The sequence below is a fragment of the Agrilus planipennis genome, unplaced genomic scaffold, assembly GCF_000699045.2.
Source record: "Agrilus planipennis isolate EAB-ADULT unplaced genomic scaffold, Apla_2.0 scaffold91, whole genome shotgun sequence".
NCBI classification, from domain to species: domain Eukaryota; kingdom Metazoa; phylum Arthropoda; class Insecta; order Coleoptera; family Buprestidae; genus Agrilus; species Agrilus planipennis.
The window spans coordinates 976,022-995,065 of record NW_020440825.1 but is presented as its reverse complement, the minus strand read 5'-3'; the positions used below and the strand labels follow the sequence as shown (position 1 = coordinate 995,065).

General features: G+C 31.5%; 4 protein-coding genes across 7 annotated transcripts; 2 read left to right on the top strand and 2 right to left on the bottom strand.

The window, feature by feature from the left end:
- Positions 1–97: 97 nt before the first annotated feature.
- LOC108735481 (26S proteasome non-ATPase regulatory subunit 9) lies at positions 98–1,193 on the top strand. Its single transcript, XM_018467456.2, has 4 exons — positions 98–370; positions 421–520; positions 576–775; positions 828–1,193. Exons 1-4 carry the CDS (start codon positions 275–277, stop codon positions 1,044–1,046), a joined length of 615 nt encoding a protein of 204 aa, XP_018322958.1. The 5' UTR covers positions 98–274; the 3' UTR covers positions 1,047–1,193.
- On the bottom strand, positions 685–3,343 carry LOC108735477 (GDP-fucose protein O-fucosyltransferase 2). Of its 2 annotated transcripts, XM_018467448.1 has the most exons (9): positions 3,147–3,343; positions 3,020–3,084; positions 2,674–2,949; positions 2,342–2,610; positions 2,058–2,292; positions 1,812–2,004; positions 1,578–1,755; positions 1,215–1,512; positions 685–773 (listed from the first exon to the last, which is right to left on the bottom strand). In XM_018467448.1, the coding sequence occupies exons 3-8, from the start codon at positions 2,793–2,795 to the stop codon at positions 1,223–1,225; spliced, it is 1,287 nt and encodes a 428-aa protein (XP_018322950.1). In that variant the 5' UTR covers positions 2,796–2,949; positions 3,020–3,084; positions 3,147–3,343; the 3' UTR covers positions 685–773; positions 1,215–1,222. The 2 variants fall into 2 exon arrangements, with proteins under 2 accessions (XP_018322950.1, XP_018322951.1); XM_018467449.1 differs by lacking the exon at positions 685–773 and having other exon boundaries at positions 1,384–1,519; positions 2,674–3,084.
- Positions 3,344–3,473: 130 nt separating this feature from the next.
- LOC108735479 lies at positions 3,474–7,574 on the top strand. Of its 2 annotated transcripts, none has more exons than XM_018467452.2 (4): positions 3,474–3,634; positions 4,427–4,814; positions 4,871–5,193; positions 5,473–7,574. In XM_018467452.2, the coding sequence occupies exons 2-4, from the start codon at positions 4,556–4,558 to the stop codon at positions 5,941–5,943; spliced, it is 1,053 nt and encodes a 350-aa protein (XP_018322954.1). In that variant the 5' UTR covers positions 3,474–3,634; positions 4,427–4,555; the 3' UTR covers positions 5,944–7,574. The 2 variants fall into 2 exon arrangements, with proteins under 2 accessions (XP_018322954.1, XP_018322955.1); XM_018467453.2 differs by lacking the exon at positions 3,474–3,634 and adding an exon at positions 3,646–3,819.
- On the bottom strand, positions 5,763–16,518 carry LOC108735478 (guanine nucleotide-binding protein G(s) subunit alpha). 2 transcript variants are annotated; one of them, XM_018467451.1, is made up of 6 exons: positions 15,475–16,518; positions 14,577–14,744; positions 14,142–14,320; positions 13,831–14,081; positions 12,980–13,107; positions 5,763–5,845 (listed from the first exon to the last, which is right to left on the bottom strand). In XM_018467451.1, exons 1-6 carry the CDS (start codon positions 15,742–15,744, stop codon positions 5,813–5,815), a joined length of 1,029 nt encoding a protein of 342 aa, XP_018322953.1. In that variant the 5' UTR covers positions 15,745–16,518; the 3' UTR covers positions 5,763–5,812. The 2 variants fall into 2 exon arrangements, with proteins under 2 accessions (XP_018322953.1, XP_018322952.1); XM_018467450.1 differs by lacking the exon at positions 5,763–5,845 and adding an exon at positions 8,267–12,244 and having other exon boundaries at positions 15,475–16,514.
- Positions 16,519–19,044: the final 2,526 nt, after the last annotated feature.

Below are 19,044 nucleotides of genomic sequence, written 5' to 3'. Positions count from 1 at the left end.
TTAAAAATAAATGTCAATATATATGTTCGGCAAATGTTTTAATGTGTTACATTATAAAAGAAATTTATTAAATAAAGAATTAAAGTAATTCCCCACTGTACTTTCATTATTACCAACGTTTAGATCAAATGTCTTGTAGCATTAGTAGTTCGAGAGTCTCTTTATGTTTTGTTTGTACATCATAACCTTAATTTTACATTTATTTATAAATAAGCCAGTCACCGGAGTTATTTTGATTTTTAAGATATATTTTTAACCATACACAATAAATGAAATGAGTGAGCAAATTAGAGAAGAAATATTACGGTTAATGAAAGAAAGGGATAAAATGGAACAAGAGATCAAAGAATTGTCAGACATACTCACCCTGGTAATATGAATGCACTTGTGGTTAGTGTTTACATTTTTATATTTTTTTAGAATGGGGTAGGAATGACCGATCCACTAGTCGATTCGGAAGGCTTTCCTGTAAATACAATTGATGTCTACCAAGTCCGACATGCAAGGCATAGAATTAATTGTAATTAAAAGAAATTTTTTAAAAGCTTTGAAATTTATGTATTACTGTATTTAAGGTCTTCAAAACGATCATAAGCAAATTATGAAACTAATTGAACAGGGACTTCATGGCTATTATAGTACAACTTCTGCTGAAGGAGTCCACAGTATTGAAGATGTAGATATGGAAGGACGTCAGTGTACTGCAGTAGAGATTCATAAAGAACCATTTGCAAAAATTGCTAACGTTTTAGAAGGCTCGCCTGCAGATCTTGCTGTAAATCAATTATTCACAGTCACTTGTAAAAAACGTCATAACATTTTTTTAGGGATTATCACCTAATGATTTACTCGTTGAATTTGGTTCAGTAAACGCAAGGAATTTTAAATGTCTAAAAGATATTGCTACTGTTGTTGAACATTCTCAGGGACAACAAATTAGAATTAAAATGAAACGTGGAGATGCATATTTAAGCACGAATCTAATCCCCAGAAAATGGCAAGGCAAAGGATTATTGGGATGCAACATTGTCCTTTTGGAACAGTAACTTACAATTTATTAAATTTGTACTATTGATATAATATAACATATATTAACTTTGTACTAATAATACTGTTGTAAAAACGCTATAAAATAATGCTAAGCTTTATGTAACAAATAAAAGCAGAAAAAATAAAAATCACATGAAAATAAAATTAAGAATTTGTTTACTTACATTGATAATTATATCACTATTTTCCAAACCGACATATTGTCACAATTTTCTCCTTCATCGTCGCCACACAACCTTTTAAAAGTTGTAACTTCAGGGAATCCAATAATTTCGCGCTCTTCTTGTATTCTAAATGAAAAAGTACTTTCATATGTTCCTATGAAATATCTTGCATGAGAGCAAATTATTTGGTCAATAATAGCAACGCCACCAGATCCGTATTTTTTTTCAATTTCTGGGACAGCATTATAACGAACTACGTTGTACTTCTCAGATATAAGTTTCTTTAACATATGATATTCTGAAAACTGGAAGTATGCCAAATCCAAATATACTAAATCAGAAAAGCTCAAGAATAAAACGAACCTTTATCGGGAGAATCTGTGGCAATAAAAACAGTATTCAAATCTAATTTTTCTAACAAATTATTTATTTGTTTGGAAGCATGTTTCAGTGTTGGTACCTGTCTTGACCTTCCTCTAACAAAGTCTCTTCTACGCATATGAACAGATAAGTAGGGGCCTCCTTTAGCATCTCTTTTAACCTTAATAGATGTAATTTTCATTTAAATAATTATTATAAACATTTAAGATTACCCACCCTTTCCTCTCTCCAATCAAGGGGTCTAATAGTGTTATCAAACATATCAGTGGAATTTAAAAAATTTTCCCGAAATATATTGGCAATTTCAACAAGTTCTCTGTTAAATCTCATACTCCTACGGGCCTGCCAATAAAGCCTATCCCCAAACCAGTCATGGAGAGCAACTTCAGCATGATCAAATAAAATAGTACTAAAAAGTAAATATTAAAACAAGAAATGGTAAAATAAAGTAAAGTGAACTACCGATATGTTGAATCTCTTAATAATTTACTCAAATCTGATACTTTGCCATGAAAAGAAAGACATTTTATATTTGTTGAAGTAATATTTTCATAATAAAAGAAGCTTGTTTGTATCACATTCTGACATGGTTCAATTAGCATTCTGTCTTCGAAATTATTTGTTTTAAACATATCTTCAAAGTGTTGTAAAATATATACTGCATCTATATTTACTTTAGTATATCTTGGTCCTAGATCTAAGAAATCAATTAGTTTAATAATGTTAAAGATTATAAAATATTTTACCTTGAAAAAATTCATGCATTTCTATCACAGGAGCAAATTTTTTTAAACTTTCTAAATCAAAAAAATAGGACCATGGAAACTGTTTATCTGGTAAATCTGTGTTCCAGTGATATAAATTGGACCAAGGAGGTAGAACTAGTTTAATATTTCTAAGATTTTCATTCTTTGAATTTTTCATTTTATTTGCAAATACTGCAAATCTTAAGTACACATCTCTTCGTAAATTGAAACCTTCTGGAGGATTAACATCATAAAACAAATATCTAAAACTAATTATTAAAATGAACTTAACATCTACTTAAATTTTATGTGTAATATTAAATTAAATATACCTTACTAGGTCAACCTCACAAAAACCCTTTTTATTGCAATAATCATCTTCTTGGCATAATACACATTGCAAAATACCTTTCAAAAAAATGCATATTACAATTAGAAACCCATTTATAGTCATATTTTTTATTAATTATTTGAAAACTATTGAAAACTTTTGAATTTAACCTTAAAATATAACTGTTCCTTTGTTAGGTTAGTACATATATTTTTTAAGCAGTGTTCTATTTCATCGAAGCGACTGCATTACTGTAACAGTGATCCAAGGCGCAGATCTGAAGTTCAGTTATTAATTATTATCAAAAGGCAACAATAACAAAGATCAAGGTAATTTCGGTAACTCACATACACATCGTAAGTTACTGATACAGCTTCTGTTCATCCTCTAATAATTAACATTTCCAGTTACTCTGAAAACATTTTAAGGGAAATTTTGTCTTCTATTTCTGAAACTGTCTTGAAAAGTACTCACAGCAGGGGAAACACATAGCTGGGTAACCCTCGGACAACCTATCCCCAACCTTATTCAACTATCTTAATTTTGGTATTTAAATTACATTTAGCTAATTGAATTGCATTTTAATATCTTGCCTGTAACATAAATGTAGTGAACATATAATGCTACTTTTAATCGTTATTTTATATTCTTTTTTGGTTTTTTGAAGTGCATCTATGTTGTTGATCAAAGACCATTGACCATTGCTATGCAACTTGCAAATAAACACTTACGTACGTGGGCATTTGGTCTACTTTTTGCATGCAAGTACATGTACAGTGTCATAATAATAAACTGCTGTTTGTAGATTGGTAGTTGGAAGATTGCGTATAGATTGCGGTTGCCCCCAACAGCTTAATGGCTGGTAGTCCAAGTAAATTAATAGTGCTTAAAAATGCATATTAAATAATGAATATGTTATTTAGTTATATGTTCCGTTTAGTTCTGCTAGTACATATTTAATGGTGAGGATTTCATTTTATTTTGTGTCCTAATTACGATCAAATGTTTTTTTTTGTGACATCGCCTAATGTTTACTTCTGTGTTTTCTTTTGATAGAACGTTTGATTGATATTACGAATGTATGTGTGGCTTGGCTATTTTATAAACACATATGTTTCCATTTTTCACTACAGTGCAAAGTTTTAAGGTGTGTAACTAATATTACATTATTTTCAAAAGAGACTGTTATAGGAATTTCATATTTGTACCATATTAAAAAAAAATCTTTTTCATAGATTTCTTTTATGTTAGTATTTACTACAAAAAAAGTGTCATTAATCTTACCAGTACAATTAATATTCAAAATTATTACTTGGCAAATTTAATATCCAGTTAGACAACTGTAAGCAAAATTCCTTGAACTTCTGCAACTTTTCTGCATAATAAGCTGATAGGCATATCATACATTCTACAGTTATAAGTATCCATCATAAATTTGAATTAACTTTAATTAAGAGTATATGATAATAACAGCAAGTTGTAATTACTTTAATTATTTTAAAATACTGTTCGGTGTAACACTTGTGATTACACTGTGTAGAGTATTGCTTTAAACTGAGATAAGTTCAACTGATATGAATATTTATCCTAAGATTAGAGTAAATAGTTTTAACTATAAATCTTAATCAGGACATTAACATATAAGTCTAAATTTCATTTTATAATTGAGAAATTGTACACTAAAAAACCTAGAAGAATGAAGAAAACACTTAGGTGCTTGTGTTATTAATAAAATATATGTATCTGTGTTTCAGTTTTTTGAATGTTATACAAAGTAAAAAGCTACTCTTCAATGTCAAGACACAAATATAAATGAATAACAGCAGATAGCCCCAGTAGCTGCAACACTAGAATCGAGTTTCATAGATCACTTATCTCCTAATATGACTACTATGATGTACCCTACACTGATGAAGTCTCAAAGTATGCGCTCAAAACGTAAGTCTGCTGTGGAACTATTAGCAGAGAGCAAGCCCTTCTATGTAAAATCCGAAATTGTTCGAGACACCACTCAAGCACAACCCGCTAGACCCCCTCCAAGTTTTGCTACAGGATATGGTAGCTATACTCGATCCAAATCTGTAAATGTTACTAGTAATGTTTTACAAAACAGTAATAATTGCAGACCAGCTTGTCTTCCCTGTAAGTTCTCATTTTTGAGTTTGGGTAATTTTAAACTAATTCGTTTTTTCCTTAAGATATGGCCGTTTCTCCTTCAAGGTCCCTTCCTCCCTTATCCCATAGAAGAACAGTTCACACGGCAAACAGCGACATGCTACAAAATAAATTGAGGCAACTGTTAGATTGTGATAGTGCTGAGGAATTGAGTGTGGAACATATGGCACCTCTTAGTCCTCCCGCTGAATACGCACAACGTTGTCATAAGAGCCTGCCGGACCTGCATTGTCGTGGAGAGCCAAGCTCTAATAAGAGCAGCAACAAGAGTCTTTCTAATCGTGACAGTGGAGGATCTAGCGGCCACTATACCCAACGAAGTGAACCTGCGCCACCCCCTAGACAAGTATATATATAAATGTTTCAAATTAAATAATTAATATTGTTGCATATCTCTCAGATTCGAGCTTTTTTAAAGAGCAAATCGATTTTTGAAAGTTATAAAGTGATAACTTTAGTAAATCGCCCCCGAAGGATATCGCGCTCATATTATAGCATTTGCAACTTAACTTTCATCATGTGTAATTCATCGCCGTTACCTCAAATACGTATTTCATTTTATTGCTGATTGAAAAAAATTTGATGCTTTGTAATATGGATTTAAAATATGTTTTTTTTGGGATAGGAGACGCGTCGTGATTCAGGTTCGAGTACACAGCATAGTGGTGGCAGCTCGTACTACTGTTGTCAGGACCAAGATTGTCGTTTGGCTCGTCAAACGGCGTATCCTCCAACTACGTCAACATTCAAACGACAAAAATGTTTACGTTACAAGAAAGATCGACCGATTTTGAGGTCCAAATCGGACATAAGCGATCGATATTGGCGTCCACCCGACCCGCCCGTTAGTCATCTAGAACAGTTTTTCGAACATCTTGGTCTTACAAGCGACAGCTATGAAGAGATGCTAAACGATAGCGGAGCCTCAAGTCCAGTTTTCTTCTCTGATGTGTCGACAGTAGACTCTAGCCGGCCGATCGATAACAACGACTGCTGTCCTGCAACATATCGACCTAGTGAACCACCGTCAATAGTTGAGAGGAACGCGCGAATCATTAAATGGCTGTGCAATTGTCGTAAAGCAATGATGTCATGAAAATACAAAAGGATAATAAGAGAAAAAACAAAGAGGGTAGTAAGGTACTTCGTTCTTATTATTACTCGATTACACGACGAACGGTCTCCAGTTTTAAGCGATTTTGTGTCGAAAAGTCTCACATCGTATACGAATACTTTTTATTAACCATTTGCCAAAGAAGCTTTATTATTCCAAATTAAAATCAAAAATGCCTATTTAAAAATTACTTAAATCAAGCACGGGGTATTTTATAAGGTAGAATTTCTTTGATACATTTAAAAAAGTCAGTGTAAAAGTGGGATACACGTTAAATATAATAAAAACCAAACGTTGGTAATGTTCACTATTTAATTAGTATCTCTATTCTATTACTTCTACTTATAGAAATACTAATAAAATAGTGAAGATTATTTGGTTTTTGTATACAGTTAGGTTGATTTTTTTTAGAGAAACAAATTACATATAAAATAGAACTTTCTAAGCAATTGTTTATAAAAAAGTTATCGTTTGATGCAAAATTTAAATGGAAAGGACAGTGGAAAATTGTATGCAATTTCTTAACATCGTAGTTGAATTAAAACTCGAATTGATTTTTTTTTTGTTATGACAAATGTGTCTATAAATAGTTTTGGATACTAAATAATTTTTTGCCGTACATCGAAATCGTTAAATGTGTTATATTCAATTTTGATCGTTCTTACTGTTGTAAGAAATTACATAACGAGATTATGAGACCTGTTGATCTAAACAAAATAAACTTGACATTTTTAATTAATATGCGATACTTTTAAAAGATGTTTCAAATCTGGTATTTATGATCAGATAATATTAACGTTTTAAAGTATTTCCGGTTTGAAAAGTTTTTTTTACTGTAAAAATGATTTAAATCGCATTTTTCAAACAATACCTTTCTTAGAAAAGCATTATTTTTGAAAGCAAATCGGAAAACAAAATACTTTTTCCGAATAAAAGTTTATGGAAGTTGAAATCTCGATGCTTAAAAATTCAGTTCTTATTCATAGTAATTATTTCAGTATTAATTTTTTTTTAATAACAATTTATAAATACAAAATGCCTATACTACTACTTATTTTACTTCATATTAATCCGTAACAATATTAATGTTTACAGGTAACATTTAACATGTACTTAACAATAAACAAGCATTTAATTAATGCTGTGACATTGTAGCGTATCCTTTGTGTAATTGTTCAATATAGCTATAATATGGAAATAAGTACATAATTGTTACATTTTGTTGTCGAAAGACATAAAAAAATATTTCGAATGTTAAGCTTTTTGTTGATAAGAATATTTTATGCGAGTGCGTCAAAGCAGGGAAAATATTTATTTCTTTACATTAAATCAACAAAGATAAGAATCAGTTTCTAAGCTTCATGAAACACCAAAGATAAAAATTAAAGTCTGTGATTATTATAATTTGATTGTGATGAAAAATGTAAAGAACATGATCATTTTGGTACATGTTTTTTTGTATATTTTGAATTTTGGTGCTAAAATTCATTACAAGACCATTTTCCTTGCTTTGACTTATTCTTATGGGGTAATCCTAAGGATTTTGTTACTGATTAGTACGTTGTTTGTAAATGTATTTTTATGAATGTTTCAAACAAGTTATAACTGTATATTTCAGGCGATCCAAATCTGTAAATGTTACTAGTAATGTTTTACAAAACAGTAATAATTGCAGACCAGCTTGTCTTCCCTGTAAGTTCTCATTTTTGAGTTTGGGTAATTTTAAACTAATTCGTTTTTTCCTTAAGATATGGCCGTTTCTCCTTCAAGGTCCCTTCCTCCCTTATCCCATAGAAGAACAGTTCACACGGCAAACAGCGACATGCTACAAAATAAATTGAGGCAACTGTTAGATTGTGATAGTGCTGAGGAATTGAGTGTGGAACATATGGCACCTCTTAGTCCTCCCGCTGAATACGCACAACGTTGTCATAAGAGCCTGCCGGACCTGCATTGTCGTGGAGAGCCAAGCTCTAATAAGAGCAGCAACAAGAGTCTTTCTAATCGTGACAGTGGAGGATCTAGCGGCCACTATACCCAACNTATTAATTTAATCGTTTTATTTCTTATTATTCAAATTAATTAAGCGGGGTTCAGGAATTCCAAGATAATGCATATTCAGTATGCCCCACTTTAAATAATAAATGAAACAAAAATGTAAAAAATAGGACTTACGATTCCATTAAAGTACTCTAAAAGGAACGAATTGAAATGCACAAAGAGAAAAACAGCTCTTACTCTTAGCACACTGGAAGATGATCTGCCTATGTTATTAATGTTACCAATATTAGAAAAAAGGCCTGCATAATAAGACATATTTATTACAGATCATTCAGTTACATATCTTGTATATTTTTTTATTTATTTATAGTTAGACACGAGATTCACTCCAGGCAGTTTTTAAAACAGCTCTTGATGAATCTCATATATGTTCACATTTACATTATTGGCAAAACAATAAACAAGTAAAATGAAAGAATACTGTTTTCTTTTTTTTAGATCAGCTCACAAAAATTAGTTCATTCATACTACATTCGTATAGGTTTTGTTTCTTTTTTGTCTACAGAAATTTGCTTTTATCCGCACTTGTGCTTTGCTTAGTGTGGGATCTATTTTTTTCTTCATCATTTTACGAATAACAAAATTTTCTACATCGGTGCATCGAACCTAAGCTTTATATCTATTATAACAACAGGTGAAAAAATATCCTAAACTGTAAAAGATATGTTCTAATTGAAGAACAAAATCAAAAATTCCTAGAGTATTTTATTTAGCCAAAAACGTACCTATCGCTAATTATTTTCTTTAAAACACAAACAGTTCATTTCCTTCCTATAAATTTTCCTATTAGATAACTCGTCTTCAGTCACCAAAATAATTCTCTCTTATTTTTTCCTATAAGGGCAGAAAGAGATTACCCTTGTCTTAACACAGCACATTTTTCTAGAAATATACTAGTGATCATTTACTCAAGAAATTAACGCAAAATTAAGGCAGTGATGAAGTGAGAAACTTCAATAACATTTAATTATTTCAGAGATTAAAAAGATGTTAAATGTGTTAAAAAGGAACGAAATTGAATTCGTGCTCAATAAACAGTTTCTTTAATAGATTAACAATTTAACTAGTAGTTAGGAATAATTGAGCACAGTATTGCTGCGAAAGCACAACGAATAACAGTAATTAAGTATTCAAAAATAGACATTTCAACTTGCACAGACCCCTCTTCACCTAGCGATACACCGATGGAGTAAACTGTTTAATTCACAGATATAAATATTTTTTATTAACAAATATAACATTCAGATAAAGTTGAAGGACAAAATTGCGCAACCCACTCGGATGGAAAGCGCATTTTTGGGCTCTTAGACTAGCGGCACATGTATTATTATCTACTAACGAACTAATAAAAGCATGTATGTCACGCCCACCAAATCCATAAGAGAAGAATATACTTAACTATTCTTGTTAAAAAATATAATGCGCTTTTTTTATGCAACCTGTATTGAAATTCGTTAAATAACGTTCAAGGTGGAAAAAATGGATGTGATAATGGACCAAGTTCGTATAAACGAATACATCAGTTACACATTATAGGTACTACAAAGTCAATAGACCACGGTTTTGTCTTTTTAAATCGAAGATGTGTCTTTTTCTTGTTTGGCTAAAGTCTTTTTCAAAATTATTGCTTTTTTATTTTTCAACCGTTCAAGAAAATATGAAAAATGAGAATTAAATGGAGACGGAAAGGCAGGAAGGGGAAAGGACGATTAAAATATGGATTCATGCAAGTCCTCTTATGGATTTGTAACAAATGAGGTTTTGGCTAGATTCACACATTTTGTGCTTGTTTATCGTAAAAAATGAAAGTCTCCAATGCTTACACTATTTTTTGCTTACTAAGTAGATGAAGATGGACGATTTACAGCAAAAACAACTCAAAACCGAAAACTACACGATGTTTCCGAGGATTGTGCTTCAAAAAATTACCAAATGTAAAACGACGTGTTCATTATGATCCAAATAAATACACAGAGGTTCACATTCAAATCCAGAATATTATTGTTAAGATTATTATGTACAAGGAGTACATTTAACATATTCGATCTGTTAAAATTTAACGTGTTATGCCCGTAATTATAATAATTAAGAATTCGGTAGAATTACTTTATAACTTAGATGTACTTACGTAACTGTAAAAATTAAATCACAAATATGCTCAAAATGCTATAACATCTTCATATAATGGTAAATAAAATTTATAAGAAATGGTAACAGTGTAGATATATAAAATCACTCTTAACATTAATTAACTAACAAAAAAAAAAAAACAAAAAAATGCATCGCCAGTAGCAATTGGAAAAAAACGCTACTTAGTCCTCTCTTTGGCCAACAGGCACAAAAACTTTTTAGTAATTCACGCACGCTCATTTCTGCAGAATTTTCCTACTTACAATATTACACTTCCAATATTTCAAAAACATTAAATCAAATATAAAAATTTTTAAATTTATCATTGGATGGACCTCATTGTTATTTTAAACCAATAGAAATCATTTAACGATATAAAATAAAATCAATCAAAATCAACTTACTTTAGAGAGCTTAAATTTTTTAAAACTCAAAACAAAAATAAACAGGACAAAACTTAACTTCATTAATTTCTTCAATACACTGTAACAAATAAAATTTTTTGCTTGTGTACAAAATGTAAAAAACCTCAAATAATTCAATTACAAGTCAATATATTGGAAGTATGACAAAAAATACTGAATGTTTTTGCAAAAGGAAGTGCAACATTTAATTTCATAATGCTGCAGAAACAAATTTTCAGGAAACAAAATAAAAAATTGTCCCATCTTTAATTGCACATTGTTCACGGGGAAATTAGATTTTATATTAAAATAAAAGCGACAAATATTATCAAAACTTCTCTACCACAGCAATTTCCCTAAAGGTTATTTCATTTTTAACTATCACTATTATGACGACAGTGTCGAAAGTTCAGATTTCACATCGAACAGTATGGCATATTATTATTACTGTTTATTAACTCTATTGGCGTTTTGAAAAAGGTTTTGCTAACAGCAGCAGCAGCAGCGAATTATTATTTATATAAACATGAATGAAAATTGATTTAAGGTTTGTTCTTTTTTTATGTTAAATAATTTTTGTTGTCCCCATCTTATAAATTGAAAACAAAATCAAATGACTAGAGCACTATACAGCAAAACAAGTACATGAAAAAGAAAGAAGAGTGAAAATTCTAATAAATTTTGGTACTTAGCGTACTTTTTTTAATGTACTTGATAAGAAATAAATATGGTAAATTGTGGCATTAATATTATCTGGAATTATGAAAATATATAAATAAAAATTTAGAAAATCAAAATGAAAAAATTTGTAGAATGGTACATTCTGTTGAAATACACCACTAAAAGAGGGACAGTTAAAATACGTAAAAATAAACTTTGTACCGTTTTTCGCGAGAAGTTCGCCATCGTATAGCATATTTTTATACTTCAAAAATAAGAACATACATATTTCGTCTAAAACGAATAATTCGATCTAAAACATTAAGAAGTCCGAATAGGCACAAATTCTCGTAAACCACGTTACCAAACATTAGAAATCTACAACATAGAAATTAGAGAACCCTCCCACAATATCCTAGCAATTACTACTGATGCGTTGTTTTACTGTAGTTGTTTAAATTGGTCCTGAGACTTAACAATAACCAAATAAAGAGAACATTTTTTCCTGACAAGAAAAATACATACAACCAAAAAAACAGGGCGACAATTCTATCAATTGAATATAACGGAAGATAATCTTACAGAAAAAAGGCAAAACTATGTGGAGGAAAAACGGGGGAGAATGACTGGGGAGGCATGGAGGTCAAAGGAAATGCGAAGAGAGGAGACAGCGTTGGAGACATACACGGATAAAATGTTAAAATATATTATACAACATTATGTTTGTATTAGCAACGACGATGATTATAATAAAGATGATGGTCTATGACGACGAAACTAAAGGAAAAAAGGAAGAAAGTAATATGGAGTTGTTGTTTCTGTTGTTGTTGACGAAGAAGAATAAAAATAATAAGAAGAAATTGTATAACAGTAGTGGGCGGTTATAAGAGTTCATACTGACGAAGATGCATACGCTGGATGATGTCACGGCAGTCGTTGAACACTCTCTTAATGTTTTCGGTATCGACGGCGCAGGTAAAATGGGGATAACAGTAGTGCTTGCCTTCCCCTGACGCTGTGCTGATACGCTGAAATTAGAACAAAACCGATCAAACTGCCTGTTCTAAGATTCCTCAGCAATTTTCACTTCAGTAAAAGAAATAATAGTGTAATTCGTTCAAGATAATCCCAAATGTATCAATTTATTTGTAAACAACGGAATGGACAGAAATAGACCAAACTTTTCGGAATTTCACCAGAGTAATACTCAAAATCAAATAAAACAAATAATGTATATTAGCATTTCCTGAACTTCACTTCTTTTAAGTCGTTAAGGGTAGAACTTTAGCATGAAACGGAAGCTGCACGCGGCCTGCTAACAAAAATTCGACAGTGTGGTAGAAAGTCAGCGAGCATGTGACTGGTTCGAATACGGGATTAGAATTGGTGCTCTGGTCTAGGCGGTTCTCGTTGTACGTTAATTGGGAGGAGTCCGCACCCCAGCCAGTGCGCGGTGATACGTAATCGAAGACATTATTTAAGTAAATACATATGTAATTATTATTTCCGTACCGGCTAAATAAATGTATAAATCGGAGTATAACTTCTACCATGTGTACATGAATACATCATCAATTTGTTTAAAGTAAAACTTCAACATAAACCATACTCTGTGGATATTATACGAATGATGAAATCTTATTAAGAGAGAATTAAATAAAAAAACGTAAGGGAGTGATAACTTATCCTTGAGGACAGTAAATGAAAGAATCATAAAACAATCATTAACCTTTAGTAAAATAAAATTGATAAAAAGTACGTACCAAGAACTCGTCTCTAATGAAGTACTTGGCCCGTATGACTTCAGGAGGTTCGTTCGCATCAGCCGCTGCATCCATGGGCGTTTGATATCGTGCGAAATCAGCAAAATAGTCTTCTAACTTACTTTTACCTTAAAATCAGATAAAAATAACACATAAAATATCACAACAAAAATAAAATTGCATCTCTACAAAAAAATGTTTTAAAAATAACTTATAAATCCTCATGCAGTCCTTTAAAATTTACTTTTTGTACCAAGTTACATAAAAAATAATAAAACAAATATATAACAATACATTAATTAAAGTTTTAGTCGTGAAATTATTTACTTTGTATATCAGTTAATGCATAATTTAATTAACACATACACTAAAATAACAAGTGTTTGTCTCTAACAATTCTTTTATTTGCCAGATATTAAAAATTTCAATGAGCCTAGGAGCAACTGTCTGTTGATATGTAAGAAAAATAATTAATTTTATAAAAATCTTGCACCAGTTTGTCTCTTTTATAATTATAGTTTATATAGATTCGGAAAAAATGAAATAAGAACTAACAAATTAAAACCTTCCAGAACTATTTCTGTTAACTTATGCGGGATTTAAATGTATGTATAAATACGGTTTCAACATTCTACATATAATTTGAATTCTTTATAAGAGTTATCACACGATTTGTGAGTAAAAAAAATATAAATTTTCATAAGGACATTCTTGAATAGTAATTTTTAGAAAATATATCCACATTATTACGACTGCGTGGACGATACTATGAGTTCGTTTTTCATTTTAGAATAAGGAACCCGAAAAAAGCAGTCGGAGAGTAAAGTATAAATTAGAGAATTTCATCTTACCCGCCATAATTTTTTCTGCTAACAGATCCTGTTTATTTAGAAAAAGTATAACGGAAATTGTGCGTAACCATCGATTGTTCCATATGGACTTGAACAGATCAAGACTTTCTCGCAAACGATTCTGCGTCGGGTCTTCTCTTAACACCATATTGTAAGAGCTACAGGCGGTCACGAAGATGATGGCAGTCACGTCGTTGAAACATTGAATCCACTTGCGCCTCTCGTCACGTTGACCACCAACATCAAACATACTGTACAACAAACACAAAAAATAAACAAAGGGTGTAACAATTTTTATCTTAACTACTTACTGAAAATTGACCTTGTCAACTTGGAAGCGCGTCTCGAAAATGCCACTGGTAAGTACTCGACAGCGCAACAGATCTTGATCTGTGGGGGTGTAATCTGATTGCTTTATCACATGAACCCTATCCAAAAAGTACTTAGCACAGTCTATTAATTGATACTCGTTACTCCTTTCGTAAGCAGCCTAAAATAAATTAAAAATACTACAAAAACGCTGATAGTCTACTTTTGTGAATTGAAAATGATGTGACCAAAACATTAAATGCTTAAACTTAGGAGTCTGTTGTTCCATATACATCAAGAGTTCTGTTATGGCAATTGTTGCACATAATAAATGTCTTTCTACTTTATCTGTTTTAACTCAGGTTATAAAGTTTCACTTCATAATCCACCTAATTTTCATGTATAAAAAGCTGGTTTAAAAGTTGCTATATTCTTACCAGGACACCTTTGTCTTTCCATAGTTCTTCGCAATGTTCATAAAACTCTGGAGGGTAATCAAAGTCATTTCCTGATGCATAATCTTGAATGTAGTCTACCCTAGCTTGGTTTTCAGGCTTTTCAAGTTGAACAGGAGGCGTAAGTGTTGACATTGCTCCAGTAATTGTCTAAAAATTATACATACGTTATACATTGAAAAACTTCTTATTTTATTTAAATAATAAATTGACTGATTTAAAGTCGATAAAACATTTCACGTTAAAATAGTCAAGAAATTTAATTCAGATGAATGTAGCTAGTTAGCAATAAGAAATAAAATCAATGTACTAAGGCAGATAACTTAGCACAAACAATAACAAAATTTATATGTATGATAACAGCTTTACTTAGCAATATCAAAAACCATAACATGATAAATTTTAACAGATCTTACTTAAAAACTACCTGTAGAATTTGATAAGACTTGTAGATGGCAAGAAATACATGTAATTTTATTATTTTGTGAACTTTGAATGAATCAGCATTATTATTATACAAATTTCAAGGTTACTACTAAACAATTATGGTCACAATCAGTCACCTTTACTTGTAGGTACTTTGCAAAGTGTTATTTTCTGGTAAATTAACTGATGATTGAACTGTCACACCTTGATATAATTAGTACATGATTGTAGCTAGCTATTAAGGTTAATTTAAACTATCAGTTGATTATCTTTTGCAATAGAAGTACATGAATATAAAAGATTATACTTTAAAAGCATAAATTTTCATAAAGAATACTCAATTCAAAATATAGTTCATTGCAGTTAACATATGAGATATAATGTGTGATGCTATAAATATAACTTTAAAGTTACTTAGTCATAATGTAAATAGTAAAAAAGATAAGAAACTTACAAGAATAGCATCCCGAACATTCTTCTTGATGTCCTCAATCTTCTGTTTCTTCTCTCTTTCACTGAATCCATTGACATGTAGAATTCTCATCTGTTTAACGATTGTCGATTTTCCAGATTCTCCTGCACCAAGCAGCAGCAGCCGATGTGTTGCACGATACACTTGCTTGTCTTTTTGCAACTGTCGATTAATTTCATCACTAATTCTCTTTTGGGAGCGTGTGTCATCTCCAGAGGGCTGGCCGTTATCACGGTTTCCAAAACAGCCCATTGCCGCTAAAGAGGACCACCAGCAGCCGGCCCCCTTCTCGGCGGCTCCAGGGCCGCACTCCGGGCCCGTCGCCACCGTGGTTGACGTCGTGTCCGTCACACTTACTGCCGTAGCATCCACTGCAAACTAGTTTACAAAAACATCTCCGCCAATGATGATTTCTACACCTAGGACAGTCTCTTACACTGACTCGTAGTCATTCTTCGAATAAAACTTACAATCGGCAGACAACTGGACCGGTTCGATGTCGCCAATTATTATCACAGTACCACTTATTTAGTCCATTCGAAAATTTAAAACAATTTGCAAAAATAAAAATGGCTTCGCGACATACTGCCGATATATGAAGAGTCGCGTTCAGACATTGGTTATTTATAAGTTATGTACTTCAAAAATAGCATGAAGTAGCGTGGTAAAGATATGCATTAGTTGAAGAGAACACACGAAAATCCGCTTAAAAATAGATATTCGACGATTTTTACACTGTTAATCACTGTTCCTCTACCGGTGCTCGGAAAAACTACTTGATACACCCTGACAGTAAATCGAAGTCGCTCTTCACACTTTTTTAACGCAACAAATCAGAAGTATTTCGGAAACTAATTAATCGTAAACTAGGAGCAAACCCTTTTTAATGTTATAACATTTATTTCGATGCTTCTGTCAGTTTCTTCTTTGCAAGACAGTTCCATTATTTCGATGACAGAAGACAGGTGAAACAAACATGTCGGAAAATTTAACTACATATTAAACAAACTTAAATTCATAGGCGCTTCTGACGAAACCAATACGCATGCCTGAAAGTTTGGATGTACAAAATCGGCGAAATCATTCCGCGAAGTTCAATTATTTCCATTGATTAGTTTATTTACTATCACTCCAATAATAATAGTTTTGTTGTATCAGTTAAATCCTTTACTGAGTACGTTTAGCAAGGTATAATTTAACGGATGAAAAGGATTTGTTTATTAAACTTTTTTTAATTAAAAAAATAATTTTCAGATTCTTCACAACACATGTACCACTACAAATATTCCCAAAGAAACAAATTCAATTTTTTAAATGGCACTACTTATGTGGCAATGTTTTAATATCGGATTTCTTGTTATTAGGAATTAATTGACTTGGTTTAATTGTCATGTTCAAAGTAGTTATTATCTTTCCAACGCCTTACTAAATAGTTAAATTATTATTTCAAATTACAAGCAATTTATTAAATGTGAAAATATATGAAAGTTAATTTAAACCGGACTGCCATACTTTAAAAGCATCCTGTTTTTTATAAGAAGAAGATACCGATAATACTTCATGCCATAACACCATAGATATGGCATACGCAAATCCACATCTGCTGTATAGTGTACACGTACACATCCACCAAATTTTAATAAGCCACATCATGTTGTGGATGTTGTGAGATTGTTTTTCATGCCGGCAGTTAAATTAACATAATAATGTGGAAATTAAATAGCAAAGGGGGGTTTACTAGTTTAATTATATTTACCGTATTAGCGTTAGCATGGATAGCAGGCTTTGCTTCGCGTTTATTCGCGGTGATACGGTTCGAAAGTATAATTCATGAATTTGATCCATGGTAAGTTAACCTGAAACTATTGAATCAAATGTGTATTACACTGAAAAATAGGTTTAATTACAGAGCGACGGCCTATATGGTCGAACATGGTTTTTATAATTTTTTGAATTGGTTTGACGATCGTGCATGGTATCCTTTGGGACGTATCGTAGGAGGAACTGTTTATCCAGGTCTTATGATTACCTCCGGAAGTATTCATTATATATTACATTTACTAAACATAAATGTCCACATTAGAGACGTATGCGTTTTCCTAGCTCCAATTTTTAGGTAAGGTTATATTCGAAAAGGATTTTTACAGGCAAGTCCTTTGAAGTCACAAGCATTATTAAGCTTTAAATTTCGAGTACTTATGTAACTCATTTGAATAGATAAAACCACTTGTGAATCATTTAAGCAGGAGTTTTTACTGTTTTAAAATCGTTATTAAATACCATAATGGAACTTTTAATTTTAGAATTACATTTAATAAATATGTATAGTATTCCAAAAATGTCTAAATGACTAACATTTAAATGTCTGCAATCTTAGTTCCTCTTTGAATATTGAAATTTGAAATGTATTTCTTAAATTCTTAATGTTTTCTTCCTTTAGTGGTTTAACTGCAATTTCAACGTATTTGTTAACAAAAGAGTTATGGTCAACAGGAGCAGGCTTGTTTGCAGCATGCTTCATAGCAATAGTTCCGGGGTACATTAGTAGATCAGTTGCAGGAAGTTATGATAATGAAGGAATAGCTATTTTTGCTCTGCAGTTTACATACTATTTATGGGTTAAATCCGTCAAATCAGGTTCAATTTTCTGGTCATGTATGACAGCACTTTCATACTTTTACATGGTTTGCTTTTATTAGGTAAAATAAACTTTGCTTTTATTAAAAACAAATTTTTTTTAGGTTTCAGCGTGGGGTGGATACGTGTTTATAATCAATTTAATTCCCTTACATGTCTTTGTTCTAATTCTAATGGGCCGATATTCTAATAGATTGTTTATAAGTTACACCACATTTTATATTCTTGGCTTGTTATTGTCCATGCAGATTCCTTTCGTAGGATTTCAGCCAATAAGAACCAGTGAACATATGGCAGCTTCAGGTGAGAAACATTCATTTGTTTAGAATTGAATTATTTTCTGATTTAATTTTATTTGCCATTTTCATCTATCTTAACTGATAAAAGACACCAGGGGATTGCAAGTGGGATATTATTCCAAATTTTTCAAAAAATTACTTATTTAAGTGTCTATGTACAAGGGAGAAGACCGTATCAGTCTTGCATCCAAAAAAACACTTCTTTTATCAGCTCTTAACTTAGACGCCTTGTAGTTTCAGTTGTTGAAAAAACAATTTTAAGAAGTGTTTTAAATAAAAAAGTACAGTATAATAATAATTGTTTTATTTTCTAGGTGTTTTTGCTCTTATAGTAGCTGTAGCTGCATTAAAATACTGTCAAAGTGTTCTAACAAAATCAGAGTTTAAAACGTTCTTTTACTTTGGAGTTCTGGCTGTGGCGAGCATTGTATTTTTAGCGGTTGTTGTACTGACATATGCTGGATATATTGCCCCTTGGAGTGGACGGTGTGTTCTTTATTAATCGTTTTAGCCTATCATAGAAGATACTTATTGTTTCTTTTTAGATTCTATTCCCTTTGGGATGTAAGCTATGCAAAAATTCATATTCCTATAATTGCTTCTGTTTCTGAGCATC